Below are 16,512 nucleotides of genomic sequence, written 5' to 3'. Positions count from 1 at the left end.
CATACATTAGTTTAGAAAAGGCGTATGTTTTTAATAAGTGGATTCTTCTAATTAATTGAATATCTCTTTGTTTCCAATGATTTAACAATGTCTTTAATTTGCTCAAAATCTCTTTATAATTTATCTTTTTAGCAACGTAGGGATCTAATGTGAAATATATACCCTACATATTTAAAATGTTTACTTTCTTTCCAAATGGAAACGTAGTCGCAGTGCCGACAGAAAGCCTACCCTGAGGAGGAAATGAACCTTCTGCACAAATTTGGGATCTTTACCATCCCTTTGTGTAAGTGTAATGATTGCTTGTTTTTGAGAAGGAGATAATTTCTTCAATTTCATGAAATCATTGAATACATTAAAAAATAAATCACCAACTACCTGCCAGAATGTAGTTTTAAATTCTAAAATCTCCCGGAGATTTATTAACTGCATTTCTTTTTAACATTTCAATACAATCTCTGATATTCTGTTTATTTGGGTAAGTTTGTAGGGAAAAGATTAACATTTTCACATGATCCAGCTTTTGATACAGCATGCGAATTAGAATAAAACTTCCTGATTTCTTGTACGATACCCTTTTCATTGTCAGTTATATTTCCATCCACTTGTAATCTCTAAAAAGCAGTCTTTCCCCTTGTAATCTATTACTTGATTGAAATATGTCGTCTCTCTTTTTCCATTTTGAAACTCCCCTTCAAAAAATGCAATATCCTTATATGTTTCACTCATTGAATCAATTTGTTGTTTACACTCAGGATAGCCACAGTTAAATTGGTGTCCTCAAATATTGTTTTACTTTGAAATTCAGTCTCTGTGGAATGTTATGGCCTGTTCAATGGTTTCTCAGAAAAACGTCATAAACCCTCAAATCTGACATCTTTTAAAAGCCAAATACACTGTAATGTAGCTGAAAATCTGCAAATTCTTATCATTTGATCGGTTTTTCTGAATAATTTGTGAAACACATAAGGAAATTGCTGTGACGGTGATCCAAGTAATTTCCATCGCCATATTTTATTGGCATTGCTAAAATATTTGGAATTTAATGTTAATATTTGGTGTAAATATGATCTATAAATATATGATTTAAAAAATGCCAACAAAATGGACAGTTTGACTTTCCTGTTTATATATATAATTAGCTGAATTGACCTTATTTGCATATTTTATGAATATTCATGATTTGTTTATGTTTGAAATTAAATATATTTCCATACCTGTCTGATATACATAGGTTTTACTGATGTATCATGTTCGGTTTTGATTTAATTAAATATGCGCATATTAATTAGGCGGTTATTTTCACAACTTTTTCATATCTGCAGATTCGCAAAAATGACAAAAATTACTTATTTTGTTGGCTTCTTTTTTCAAAACGGTAATAGGTATATGAATTTTCTTTTTTGTATTTTTTACCCAGAGATGGTATTTTAGTGTCTGATACTTTAATTTATTATTTGTGTCCAAGAAAGTGATGAATTAAGTTGTCAACTTTGTCGAATTTTGCCTTTTTTGCCAATTTGACCATTTCTGGCAGGTTTTTCGGTAATTTTGCGATTTTTAAAAAAATGGTATAAAATCACAACGCGTTGACCTATTTCAATTCTGTTTTTTTGTTTTTTAAGGTTTTCATAAAACTTGATCATTTGCAATCATCAAATAACATGTGTTTTTTTATACTAATTTTTGGTGTGCTATACCTATTTATAGTGCTGAATCCAGCATGTTTAAAGTGTTAATCTACTAATTTGAAAAATGGTCACTCCTCCCCCTTTAATTGGTAAATTAAAAATGTTAGTTTCCAGAATGGTTTTCCTCTCCCCCTCTTTAAAACACCACCACCCCCTGCCGCCGTGATTATTATTTCGGGTAAATGAGATTTACCTCATCAAATAAAACTATATACTTATTATTTTTCAATAGCGAGTATGAACGATGAAACGGTACTAAAAGGATCTCTCCGCGCTCCACATGTTCCGGTAAAAAATTGGATCGACCTAAATATAGCACGTCAGAAGATTTGCCGAGCTCAAATATCACATCGGCTCACTGCCACTATCTAGCTCTTGATAATACTCTTGGCATACACTCGCATGTAAAAAATGATAATTGTTCATCATAATTATACCTGCACTTGGACAACTCTTTTGTATTATTGTAAGCAACTTTGTACTTCGAGGGCGGGGGGGGGGGGATGGGGGTACAGAGGGCCTTTTGTTCAGAGGATCATCGTGATCATAGTCTTATTAATTCCGAAACACACACAACATATCATGCAGGTTCATTTAAATCCTGTTTGGTCTCTTTCTCTCTCTCCCTCTCTTTCGCCGGTACTGTGCTGTACAGCAGGATTTATGCATGAAAATCATTCCATTTTTTTTATGAGATGTATGAGATTGTATGAGAGAGGCATAAAGCAAGAATAATGTACAGTTTCTCAGCACGGCATGGGCATGGGCATTTTCTGATTAAGCTAAGACCTATGTGAAGTCATTTATCAAGTAAATGTATTCAAATATATGGATACTTCCTTCCCAGGTGTGTGAGGTGAAGAATCATTTTATTCACCTGCTATTACTCTTTGTACTACAATTTCAAGAACACAAATCATAATTAAATTAGTGCTCTTCTGGGGGTAAAAGTTTCTCATGAATAAATAAGTTTGTCAACTACTCTATTTTAGTATTTTTAAATGAACCAGTTACAATTTATTGTTCCCCTGTTTTCTAATACAAAAGTAAAGATTTTGTTATTGATTAAAGAAATCTTTCATGTACAACCTCAACTAGTACGTCACATTTTTTAGAAAATGGCTGCGCCAATGTCATGCTAAAAGGCATCACATCATGCCAAGAATATTTTCATTTATATATCCCTCGTACATTTTCGTAAGGAGTATTGTAAATCAAAGGGCAGGAATACATCTCATATATTAGAATACCTACATTTATTCTTTGGGGGTGAGGTTTCCTTTCACACAGGAAAAATATAATTTCAGTTATTTCAGTAAGCTGCTTGGTGTTATCATTCATGTCTCACTTATATTGTAGGCATCACCGTTAACTCACACAAAAACAAAAGATTAATAATCTTACATTTATAAAGCACGTTTTCATTAGACACAAAGCGCATATTAAAGAAAGTCGCACAAAAGTAATTAGTTTATCAAAGTTTAACAAATCAAATTTATTCACAAAACTGTGCGAGAAATTTCGTGTACAACGTTTTTCATACCAGTAAACATTTCTTGATACCGAAACAAACTTTAATATACGGCTGTTGACAGTGTTTACTAATATAATTCTTTCTTCTTAAATAATACGACAGATGAGGGCTGAAGGTCCTTCGCTAGTCGCTACCATCAATAATGTATATGTCTCCAAAAAAAAATGTATTAAATTTAAATAATAATCGGTCGTGCCATTGTTTTACAATGTTTTGATATCTTAACTTCCTCTTTATAGAGGAAATAAAAGTTCACCAGAATGTTACCCTGGGATCACACATTTCAGAACTGACTTTCAGGATATTGCTCAATGTTCTTCGGCACATGATTATTATACCGCAACTTCCTCCGTCAAAAACAGGCCTTCGCCAGTCTATTACAGATTTAGGTTTTTGAATGTCAATCGAAATTCTCATGCAAAATATGCTAATCCTTTTTTAAATCAAGGCGGTTTCGCAACCACCAATAAAACATGCTATGTTTTTACAAAAAACATACAGGAAATTTCTTGATTGACAAGATTCATAGACATGTAGGCCTATTACTGTCATATTTCAAAGTAAACAAAATCAACTTGAATTTCATTGTCTTACATGAATAATATTTTGTATCTATTCTAAAGCGTTGCTCATCTTAAATACAGATATTTTTTTTTTCTTCACAATTGTGTTCCTTTACTTATGAAAAAATACTAACAACTCACTATACATGCAATACACCCTTAAACAGTTATTGTACCCCTTACACAATTGTAACATACAGGCTTAAATTGGCATAAGTAGAGCAGAAGGCGAGTCGAAAAGTCACGTCCCAATACGGATTGACTGAAATTAAATTGAATGAAATGAATTCATTTCGAAGAAGCAAGGATAGGTCCATCATTTAAATGCATGCTCGTGTTTTCACACAGAACAAAATTACTCACTTTTATATTTTCCGAACTTGTTATGGTTTTCCTCATATAAGAAACATAAGGCTAATTACCATAATATCTTAGTTGAAAATAAACAAAAAGCGAATATGCACAGCTTCATGGATTAACTCAAAAGCATCATAATAATGCATTGAAAAGGATTTATATCCAATCTAGCTTTGCGTCTGTAGGGGTGATTGAAAATGACATGAATCAAGCAGATATGATAAAGAGGAGGAAAAAGGAAATTGTCAAGGGTATCAATTTCTTATTTAGAAATCCATGGGACCCATTTTCTAATAAGTTTTTCAGGTACACAATTGATTTCAATGCACTTTTCCTCCAAAAACAAAACAAAAATACATTGGGGAAGTTGTCATTCATTTGCAAAAATAGGCACTAACTTTCTCGTGCAAGTACTTAAAAATGACCATAAAATAATAGCATTCCTCGATAATTCGTTTCCCCAAAACATCAAACCTTTTGAGGAAAAGAGAACAAGAAGAATGAAACAAGAGATTGTAGGTAACTTTATGTTCTTTGCAAGACCACAGATTTTAGGGAAATGTTCTCATTTTCTTTTCATTTGTACATGCATGAACGGTCCGCCCTTTTTAGCTAATCTCTCAACCACTTTGGCAATTTCTTGCGCTTCCATTTCGGCAGCATGCTTCATGAGCTTGAGCTCATTTTCTTTCTCAAGCTTTTGTAACGCCGCATAATTTTTTTGTTCCTCCTTTTGCATATTCTGCAAATGCTTTCGCTCATCATTTTTCACAGCTTCCTCTATATCGACCAACGCTTTTTCTTTATTTGTCGCTATTTCAAGGTTTAGTTTCTCTTGTACGGATCGCACGAGCTCTAATTCTTGCGCAGCTACTTCTATCGCTTCGGCATTTCTCTTCTTTTTTGCTGCGGCCTTATGCGCATCGACCTTCTTCTTATACTCTACTCGGATCTCGTGTCTCTTTTCTTTCTGGTTATGGAAGCTACATCCGGCTTTACCATCAGCAATACAGCGTTCAAGGAAATCGAGAAGACGTGATTTTGAGCCAGCTTCAAGACAGGTATCAATATCAGTTTTGTTTCGGATGACGAACACTCTTTCTCTGCCGATCCCATGCTCTTTCTCCAGCTGAGACTTGATCTTCTCAATCTGATCCTTAGTCATCTGATCTTTATGAGTGACAACGACCGATGGCTTCCGACCTGATTAATAAATCAAACACACAACAACAGAACATAAACAGAAACTGAATGTCAGTTTGATACCAATAAGTAGGATTCTTGTAAAATCAAAACTATATTGTAAATAATTTTCTACCATTTTTTTGTAAACAATGTTGTTTATACATTGGTCAAATTGCGACAGGACAAGTTCACATCAATTATTTTTTTGGGGGAGGGGTGGCCGATGGACTTCATTCGTGTATGTACTTATTAAGTCATTCCTTCATTATCAATTCAATTATCTATCTATCTATGTACTCAATACTTAGTGTTATCTATTCATTTTTTTTTTACTACATGTTCATTAATATTCTATTTATTAAGCAGGGCAGTCCCTCTTAGACTGAGCTGTACACAAATTAAGAACATACACATTACTTAGTGATGACAATAACAACGACATGAAATGAAACGAAATACACACTCAAAAGATACAGGTACATTATGATACAAGACAAACAAAGAAAAACACCTAAAACAGAGTTGAATAATTTTAATGGTTACAAGTCACATAAATGAAGTCACTGGTAATGTATATAATATTACAACAAATGTTCTAGTTGAGGTAACAGCGAGTATTAAACTTCCAAACCTACCATTAGAACGGCTACATTCAAATTTATCCATAACATTCTAAGTTGAAAAGACAAACTGAAAATTTGATTCATTCGCAGACTGTTCACATCTTTTTCTCAGAACAGTACTCCAGATACTACATGTAATCTTACCAGTCTCTTTATTACACGTCTTGACCAGATTCTGCATGCCTTTGAGTGCACCGATACCACCTTTCCCACTTCAGCGAGAGAGTTAGAGAAAGAGGGGAGGGAGGGAGAGGGAGGGTGAGAGGGGAGGGGGAAAAGATTAGAAAAGAGAAAGGGAGAGAGTTAAAAAAGAAAAGGGGATGGAACGACGAAAAAAAAAATCATTTACTATTAATCAATTAATGAGCTTTGAAAATATTGCTTCATACATGTATATAGGATTATCATACATCATGTCATTCTTTTCTGCTCCTCGTAACTGGATCGTAACTTTTAATCACCGCCCGCAAATTAGATAGATGGTTCTTGAACATGATGAAGTAAGTGAAGTCAATATATATTTGTTGTTAATCTTTGAAAGAAGTCAACATTTTTTAAGATATGGAAAAAACAACTTGAAAACTGAGGATTCATAATGAGCTACCTAGGAACAGGGTAATTTACCCACGTTATCTACAAACTAACACAAATCTGACAAATGGATATAAGATGTAGTTGATATGCTTTTAAAAATTTCTGTCTATATTAAAGCGATACTGAACTGATGAATTTTCTGCCCTAGCGTATACTGTCTATTGTACAGCGCCATCCCATGGTCAACTTGGCTACAGTGGGTAACCCAATACAAGTAATTCCCACTTCGCAGAGAGAGGACTCAAGGAATCGTGAGCGCAGCTCAGCTCGGGAAACAGCACGTCCCGGGACGCGTTATTTTCTTCTGCGGCACAGATTGGGGCTTAAACAAAAAATAAGAGGTCTTGATTTAACCCAAACCCTAACCCTAACCCTAAACTTTCCCATAGGCTCAACACGCACCTAACCCCAATCTGTGCCGCAGTAAAAAACAACGCTCCCGGGACCATACTGCTACGGCTGACATGAGATAGCTCTAGAGGGGACTTTGCGCGGCGCGACAGTAATTGTAGTATACAGTATGGCTTTAAAAGCAAACACAATCAAATAGATGAAGCTTGTGGGGGAAAACGATGGTTACACAGCTTATTTTCTCTGCAATAACTAGAGGAATTTCCAGGATGTCTTCTTCCTCTTCTCCATGTTCCCAATCGACATCATCAACGAAGGCCCGTTGAGCATCTGAAAGAAGAATAATTATTCAGGTATATCAAACCGATCTTAACCATTATTTAAAGGCATCGTTTAACAGTATTAAATCTGAGATGCACGGCCCTACGTGTTATCAGTGTCTGTGATATGGTGTAATGTTGAAGCGCTAACAAAATTGCGCTTTAAAATGATCAAGACGTGCCTCAAAAAAGGTAACAATATTTGAATGACCGGTTTTACCATACTCGTTTTCCCAAATAGACTGTAGTGTTATGACAACCGTTAGGAAAACGCAAAATTTGGTTTTGATTTCCAATCATAAATATCTGCAGGCTATCGGCTTGTGAATAACATGGGGTTCCTGATTGATCTGAAGGTTTGTAATTATTATTGCAGCATGAGATAAATCCAGGAATTTCTTTCAGAATCTGAGACAAAATTACGCGATCCCTTTAACCATTAAACATGTAGTGTTTGAAAAATATGACATTCGACCAGGCTTTGAAATATATTCTCAATTCTCGATTCATTGGTGTTAATTCCAGTCAAATGGTGCATCATCATAACAATTCTTATTATTATGATTAGGCCTACTGCCTTCATTATCATCGTTCTTATTATCATTACTTATCCAATTCTCAGTCATATTATACCGTAATTTTTACAATTATTATTGTTATTACTATCATTTTAATTATTGTTTGTAGTAGTAGGCCTAGTTTGTATTATATCCTGCATCAAAAATTTGTTGGCTTTTGATTGAGAGCTTGTCACATGACCAGAAATATTTGACCTATTTTTAGAAAGTACTATATGAGAGTACTATTTTGGTTTACTATTTGGGAGTTGAAAAAAAAGTGATTTTTTTTTGTTTTGAATTGAATCAATTTTTTTTTTCAAATCTTAATTTAATGAAAACAAAATATTTTAAATCTTTTTAGATAAAAATTGACATTTTTTTGTTCTAATTTTTTTCTTCCCCAAAAAGGTTTTTTTTTTTTTTTTATAATAATTTTGTGATGCAGGATATAAAACAAATATATAATGCCTTCTATTCGAGGTACTGGTTAAACTATGGGCCTCGGTGACTCCAAAACTACCATTTGCTTCGGGGCTGCACCCCTCAGCAAATAGTACTATTGGAGTCACCTCTTGCACATAGTTTTAACCAGAACCTCTCAAGGCAGTGTATATTTGTATAGTAGTAGTAGTAGTAGTAGTAGTAGTAGTAGAAGCTGGAGTAGTAGTAGTAGTAGTAGTAGTAGTAGTAGTAGTAGTAGTGGTAGTAGTAGAAGTAGTAGTAGTAGTAGTAGAAGTAGTATCATTACTCCTATAATTATTGTAATCATTCATGTTTTCGTTATCAATATCGTTATCATTACTATTATCATCAGGGAAAGTTTAGTTCTTGTTTTAGACCGCAAATGCCTTCAAAGTGCATGGTTATTGCTCTTATTCTTATTTGCGACATTGAATATTCTACTGCCCTTTTAGAACATAACAAATGAAGGTAATTTTAGACAAAATGTGTGAAATTTAGCCAATACGATTATACCAATTCAGCTCTACCTTATGCAAAAATACGATGGCCGTTAATTAATTAAGTAATTAATAATGACAGTTCATGGGCCGGCTGGTTGTCCGTATTATAACCAAAGTGAAAAAGCCGCACAAAAAAACCAACCTCGGCTTTGGCTGGAATAAAACGTATAAGGCGCTATTTTGTTTCTTTAACGGCTGGTTCAAATTATGTAATATCTGTGGTGGTACACAAATATTACCAATGGTTATATTTATGGATATTTCAGCCGTCTCTAAACCGACTGTGATGAAATAAAGATGATTTTGTCATTTAAATTGTATGCTCTTTCAAATTTGACACTCAACTTTTCATTATCTCACAATTTGTTTTTTGTGTAGGGCCTTTGCAACTGAACTCCACTATCCCTTTCATGTCATTACTATCATCATTACTACTTCTAATCCTGCTGCCCCTACTACTAATACTTTCTTTTACCGTCATCATCATAAAAATCATGATCATTGTCATCATCATCATTATCATCATTATTATTATCACTATCATCATCTCTACGATAAGTAATATTGCTTTTAACCTTACTTATCTGAGCGACTAGCTCTTTCAGAGCCACCTCTTTCTCCCAGTCGTGCCACCCACGATTATCCACAATGGTCAGAGCATCGGTCAATTCCACCTGCTCCCGCATAAGGGTGTGTCCCCCCATCATGTCCGAAGGGGCGGTGGGGATGTACCTGTTGATACCCTTCTGCCTAGAATCCTTGTCGATGATGTTTATCAAGGAGTTGATTAAGGACGACTTCCCAGCTCCGGGAGCTCCGACGAACATGACCGTAGTTTTACTTTCCTGGTCGCAGATAGTATCCACCCGGCTATGGGCATCTTCGATTGGAGTTGCCATTTTCTGCAATCCTCGTTCACAAATGATCTTCGTCGAGTATACCGTGTACTATTTAAAGTAATCAAGCGACTGTATTTCTATGCATACAACATATGGAATATTATTACGCAATAAAAGCAGCTAGAACTTTTAACAAATAACAAATTTCATCATCACTGTCTCGTGATCTGCTTTATTGCATATTCCTGCCCACTTTAGGAAAGTCACCACGCCTACTTTATGTTCCACTTCCTCTTTTATGGAAAATGCAAAAGTGTGGCAGGGATCTTCGAGCACGAAAATGGACGACCTGGTTTCATTGGCTGTATGTTCTATGTCTCCATCCCGAAGAGAGTATGGAGAATTCATCTTAAAATCGGAAAATCATGCCAATGTTAATGTAGCCTTTCTTTGTATTGCAAACATCACGTTTAGAAGCTTTTGTTATTCTGGTTATTTGAAGGTAAAGACCAGTTTTGGAAACGCACCCCTCTCGAAAAAGAAATGGAAGCTCTTATTACAAATCATGTGAAAGAATGTGTTTTGGATAATACGTGATGATTCCAATTTTGCCGGGAAACCGCCTATTAATTATTGATATAATAGGAAAATCATCATATATATCTTGGCCTGGATAGATATCGCGTAGTCCCATATAAATCTTTCTGTGTACAGTGTTTCTAACTTTACGAAGACTGGGCAAAGTTTCTTATCATTTTGATGATTCCCAAACCTTGCAGTACACACCGATACTTATATCCTAGATGATCAACCTTTGACCATATTCTTTGTACTTTGGCAAGGCATTAGTCTACATTTGTCACTCCATACCCAAGAGAGATATGGGGACCTGGCAGGAAAACGAAATAATTTGCGTAAGTAACTACCATAATGACCTCACGATTATCATATGTTAGGAATACCTCCCAGGGAGTGCAGATGATGCACATTGTGCGTGAATGAATCCGATGACGTTGGGAATAGTTTTCAGAAGGCGTTTGAGACGGTAATTAGTATCGAACACCGAAATCGGTGGCCTAGCAGAGCCGGGATAATATTGGAGCGCCTTGAGCACCTTGCAGGGTGGAAATGTGTGCTATAAAATATTATCATATCTGTTTCAGCAATGAATCTTTACGTTGGTTTCGATTTGATGAAATTTGATGAGATAACCACCTGCCAGTGAACACGCAGGCAGGTCTACTCCCTCCTGGCCAAACTAGTGCAGATAGGCTTTAATTCCTAAACAAAATTGCAAAACATTTAAATAAAGAATACGTGTACTTGAGTATAGATAAATAAAGGGTAGAAGTGAAAACTTGTAAGCAGCTCTTCCTGTTAAGTTTCATAGGATAGAATAAATACGTTGCAAAGACTGCATTTCAAGACGAATTATGTTGTAATTATCATATTTATTTTGACATTCGCACAGATGTAGTGATTTCGTATAATTATAAAATATTCCAAATATTCTTTTAATTTTGCCGATCTGGGTTTTTATCCAAACTTGTCAACATCCTGTTTCTCCTATTTTGTATACTTTCATATAGATGATCTTCTTTCCAAGGTTAGATTGCCCTTGAAAAAATAATCGGCCATGCCAATGTTTTGATTATTTAGCATCCTATATAGGAGAAATAACAGTTTATGTTAATTTTGGATAACACAAATCACACTTTCAGGAAATTGCTCAATGTTCTTCGGCACATGATCGTTATACCGCAACCTCCTTCCTACAAAAACAAGCCTTGACTAATTACTGACAGGTGGGTTTTTTCAGTGTCATTCAAAATGCTCATGAAAAATATGCTTGATCTAATCTACACATCTTTGAAATCATTTGGATTTTGCTAAAAAATTATAAAATATTCAATGTAAACGAATACGCATTGTGCAACACATTCGACTCATAACTGATAATGAATAAAAAGCATTTCACATAAATAGTTGGAAATTTTGATAAGATTTTCCTCTCTCTATGCCCTAATTGCTCACACACATATTTGACATCAGTTCCATTGCTGTTATTTGTGTGTGTATGGTTATCTGTGCATACACGTGTACATACTGTATACCAAAACATTATCATCATCATTATTAGTCAAAACTAAATTATCCTTTTCAATTATCAAGTGTAGAGAATCGGACGTTATTCTGAGTCGACTCGAATGGGCCACAAACGATAAAGGCCCTGTTTAATAAAACTTGTCACCAATAACAACTCATACAGACCTATGCGAAATTTGTTCATAGCAAATCACATGTAAGGATTTCATTAGCTTATATGTTTTGTTTTCATTATTGTGTATTGTAATTGACAACAGGTTTTTAATGAAAAACAAACGCCCAGATATAGATGTAGAGGGGTGAAAAGGGGTAGTGATCGATTAAATGTGACCCCCGTGCTCTTGCTTAATTAGAGTGCGGAATAAAAACATTGCGCTTTACAGCAGTTAGGATGTGAGACTGCACTGATTTACGTTTCATAACATTTAGAATCAATTCCAACTTTATAATAGTTTACATTAGCTTCTGAAATTGCTGCATGCATGTGTGTATGAACATTAATTTTACTTATATTATGTAGATGTTCTTGGCTATGGAATATGGCCCTGCGTATTCTATTGTTAACAATGAATTAATTTTTAGTTTATCAATTTCGGTAATCTTTTGTTCTCTATTATTCCTAGTTTCATTAACAGACATTGCACTATAAGGCAAGAGCGCCAAATATATCATTGCGCAATTATACATTGCACAATACAGCTGCACTGAACAATAGGGTGGGCAACAATTTGTTTTTCGCAATTTCCTGTTCTTAAAACTTGTTTGATCACTGTTATTTCATTTGCCTTGCTGTTGACAGGCAAAATACACCTCCACATTCTCATGCACGTAAAAGCGGCGAAAACACACACACGCACACGTCGGGTCATCTGTATCTAAAAAATCTGGGGTGGGGTGGGAAGTGGGAGGGAGGGGGGGGGGCATTATTACAGTTGGAATAGTTTCTGCCACCCGAATCAGCCAAAATTTCAGTTATTCGAGCATAAACACTCATTTCAATCAATTATAAAACTTAACTTAGCTCAGTAGCCAATGGTGCAAACTGTCACTAATTAATTTTGTTTGCATTTCATGCTAATATCTAATGTTAATTTCAGTTTCAATTTCCAGATTATGGAGTTCAGTCAGTTTTAGCGGAGCTCCGTGTTCTCGTGATCAAGGTGCAAGCTAAAATGACTCCACAAAACCTCCACTACAACTTGAACTCGATCCTACTCTGCAACACCTGCGAAACATTTCCAATGCTTTGCACAATATACTAGCTCAAAGTGAATGGATGTTTTTCACAAACTAAATATAAAGAAAACATACAGGATTCCATGTGATTATAACGTTTTCCATACCAGTACAATTTTTTTAATATGCTATCTTCATAATACATCAAATGAGGGATGAAGGTTCTTCGCTACCATCAATAATACATATGTCTCCACAAACAAAAATACAGGAAATTTCTGACTTGACCAGATTCATTTAGATGTATGCCATCTATATGATTCTGTTATATTTCAAAATACACACATATAACTTAATATACACTGTCTTACACAAACATGATATTCTCATCCATTTTAAAACACTGCCAATCTAAAATACAGATATTATTTTAAACACTTTTTGTCTCCTTTTAGTTATGATAAAAGCATAAGATTTCACAATATATTCAATGCACAATTATAAAAATTGATCTATACAGTGTATCGGTATGCCAACTTTGCGAGTGCATGTTATGAGCGAATAATAATCAGCATCATATCAGGAGGAAAAACAAGTTGATGATATTTTAGAAAAATGTGAGAGTTTTCCACTACTAAGTCCCAATCCACTGCCAAAATAGCCATTTTGAGATCCGCACAGAAGTATTGATTTCTTATAATTATAAAATATTTCGAATGTTTTTTTAAATTTTGGCTATCTGTTTTTTTTCTTTAAACCTTTCCACTACTCTGTTTCCCTTATTTTATTACTTTCAGATAGATGAAATTCTTACCAAGGTTAGATTGCCTTTTAAACCATAATCAGTCGTGCCAATTTTTTGCAATAGTTTGATATTCAAGCCTCCTCTTTTAATGGAAGAAATAATAGTTCACCAAAATGTTACCCTGGGATCACGCATTTCAGAACTGACTTTCAGGATATTGCTCAATGTTCTTCGGCAAATGATCATTATACAGCAACGTTCTCCATTAAAACAGGCTTGACCCATCAATACAAATATACTTTCTCTGTAAGCATCTTTGAAATCATTTGGATTTCGCCAGATTATGAAATATTCATTGTAAACGAACATGCACTGCGCAACACACACAACCGATAACGAACAAAAAGCATTTCATATAAATAATTTGACATTTTTATGAGATTTTTCCTCTCTCTATGCCATGATTGCTGACATACAGATTGACATCAGTTCCATTGCCATCATTTTGTGTGAGTGATTATCTGTGCATACAAATATAGTTTACCCAAAGATCATCATCATAATCTTCATAATTATAAATTGAAAGTTATTAATCCTTTTCAATCCTCAAGTGTAGCGAACATTTAATAATTGGACATGTTTGTGAGTCGTCTTATTGTTGATAGCCTACACTGTGGAAAGGGGTGGAAGATGTAGGAAGATGTGCCACCTAATGAATGTGCCAAAAGCATCAATATCGTCTATAACAACTTACACAAATCTATGACAAATGTTTTCATAGCCAATTACATATAAGAATTTCATTGGCGTATAATAATAAATAATATAATAATATGTTTCATAAAATCTCGAATCAATATCAACTTTAAAATAGCTGAAATTAGTTTCTGAAATTGCTGCATGGCTGTGTGCATGAGCATTACTTTTCATGAAGTTGATGTTCTTGATTATGAAAAAGGGCCCTGCGTTTTGTATTGTTAACAATGAATAATTTTTAGTTCATCATATTTTGTGATCTTTTCTTCTTTATTATTCTTATTTTTTGACAGACATTGCACTTTTAGGCAGGCGTGCCAAATAAATCATTACACAAAACAGAGTTGCGCAATACAGGTGCACTGAACAAAAAGCGGGGCAAAGATTATTGGTTTCGCATTTTCGACATTTTTCAAATATATTTGATCACTGTTATTTAATTTGTCGCCAGGCTAATACAAATCCACATATGAATGCACGTATTTTTTTTAAAGATATTTTTTTAATGATTTTCTCTCAAATCAAATACAATTTGTACAAATAATTCTCAACTATATTGGATGCATTGTACATTGATATTTTGGATTCAACATAAATTGCAATAATAAAATAAACTGTTTAGGAAACATTTTCATGATGATCAAGAATATGAAAGTAAACTTTAGAAAGATTTGTTGTCTATTCCCCAATTCCCTCCCCCGTTAAACATACTATTAACACTCTCATCCACACACAACTACCACCCACCATTCGACACACGACCCGACCATACGATGCACGACCCGACCACACTTCCACACATGTATCACACACTGTTCCTAGCCTCCTCAGAATACACAAAATTTGAGCGACAGTATAATAAAAATTATAATAATAATAATAATAATAGTACATTTATAGAGCGCAGAAACTATTCAACATTAAGTATATATTCTACTACGCTATTAAACAAACAAATATATATATTAAAACGAGGCTACAATTACCCGGTATTAAAAGTTCATGAAAACTTCACTTGTTCCCACTTCTGTAAATGTAAGGCTAATTTACCTGCCTTCCATGCAGTATTCTTTTCATTTTCCCTAAATTCCAACAGTTCCTTTTGAAAATCACCCAAAGGCAATATTACTAATTTACTTACTGACTTTCCCCTGCATCTATATATCTAATATTTCATTGCAAAACTAATTGTACTAAATATCTTTATTCGTGGAATTTACCGGACAACCCTAAAAGAATATCCACCCAGTCGACAGACCTTAATTACATTAGCTCAAACTTAGCTATTACATTTTGCCATAATTTTCGAACATGTACACACTTCCAGAACAAGTGTAAATATGTTTCTATCGTTTGCTTACTGAATGAGCACAAGTTATCTTCAACAAAGCCGAATCTCATTAAGTGTTCTCTAGTATATATCGCTACACGAGGCAGTTTATATTAAATTTCTCTTAGTCTGCTAACGAGAGTAACTTTCCTAGCCCTACTAAATATCTCCCAATATACCTCATTTGAAAAACCTGGAAATCCCCGTCCATCGTGAATCTTTAAAACAAATACATTTTGTAACTTCTATATGAAATACTCATAAACCTTCCGCGATAATAAATCTCTGAGGAGCTTCGCAATAATGTTACACTGCATTAAAATATCAGACTCTTTTACATCCACTAAACTCCAGTTATTTTTTCCGCTTCTCAAAATAGCTTCCCTAATATTCTATACATCAACAGTTTTAACCCCAAATGTTGAAAATTTAATATTGACCGCATGCCATTTTTAGCAAAATATCTTGAACTGAAATTGTATTGCATGTAAACAACTTCTCATCGAAAATAATTTTTTTTTAACACATAGCGTACCTTGAGGCTGCATGCATGCTACCGTTACAGTGCTTTATACATGCGAGCGAGCCATTGCTTCTCCGCCTTCTGCATGCTAACACGCATTCGTAATAGCAGTTATTGTTCATGCTCATTGTAGTGTACTGTGTGTTTTGTACGCGCTTTTCATAGAACCATCGCGTTAAATCATATTATCTGAAAATAAATGTGGCAAGGCGGGGATTTGGTGCTTGGCGCAATGAGGATTAGCCCTGTGGCATGATAAGAGTCTGTTATTGTTAAAACTATTTGGATTATTCTTTT

At 34.5% G+C, this 16,512-nt stretch overlaps 2 protein-coding genes across 2 annotated transcripts; both read right to left on the bottom strand.

The window, feature by feature from the left end:
* Positions 1-3,172: 3,172 nt before the first annotated feature.
* Positions 3,173-6,209, bottom strand: LOC115918420. The gene is made up of 2 exons (XM_030977814.1): positions 6,098-6,209; positions 3,173-5,348 (listed from the first exon to the last, which is right to left on the bottom strand). The coding sequence occupies exons 1-2, from the start codon at positions 6,132-6,134 to the stop codon at positions 4,711-4,713; spliced, it is 675 nt and encodes a 224-aa protein (XP_030833674.1). The 5' UTR covers positions 6,135-6,209; the 3' UTR covers positions 3,173-4,710.
* An 864-nt stretch (positions 6,210-7,073) lies between these two features.
* On the bottom strand, positions 7,074-9,658 carry LOC115921281. The gene is made up of 2 exons (XM_030978611.1): positions 9,321-9,658; positions 7,074-7,228 (listed from the first exon to the last, which is right to left on the bottom strand). The coding sequence occupies exons 1-2, from the start codon at positions 9,637-9,639 to the stop codon at positions 7,074-7,076; spliced, it is 474 nt and encodes a 157-aa protein (XP_030834471.1). The 5' UTR covers positions 9,640-9,658.
* Between the last annotated feature and the right edge of the window lie 6,854 nt (positions 9,659-16,512).

Source organism: Strongylocentrotus purpuratus, unplaced genomic scaffold (genome assembly GCF_000002235.5).
Source record: "Strongylocentrotus purpuratus isolate Spur 01 unplaced genomic scaffold, Spur_5.0 spur5_scaffold_1, whole genome shotgun sequence".
In the NCBI taxonomy this organism is placed as follows: domain Eukaryota; kingdom Metazoa; phylum Echinodermata; class Echinoidea; order Camarodonta; family Strongylocentrotidae; genus Strongylocentrotus; species Strongylocentrotus purpuratus.
Note: the sequence above shows the minus strand (reverse complement) of the source record. Positions and strands in the feature narration are given on the sequence as shown.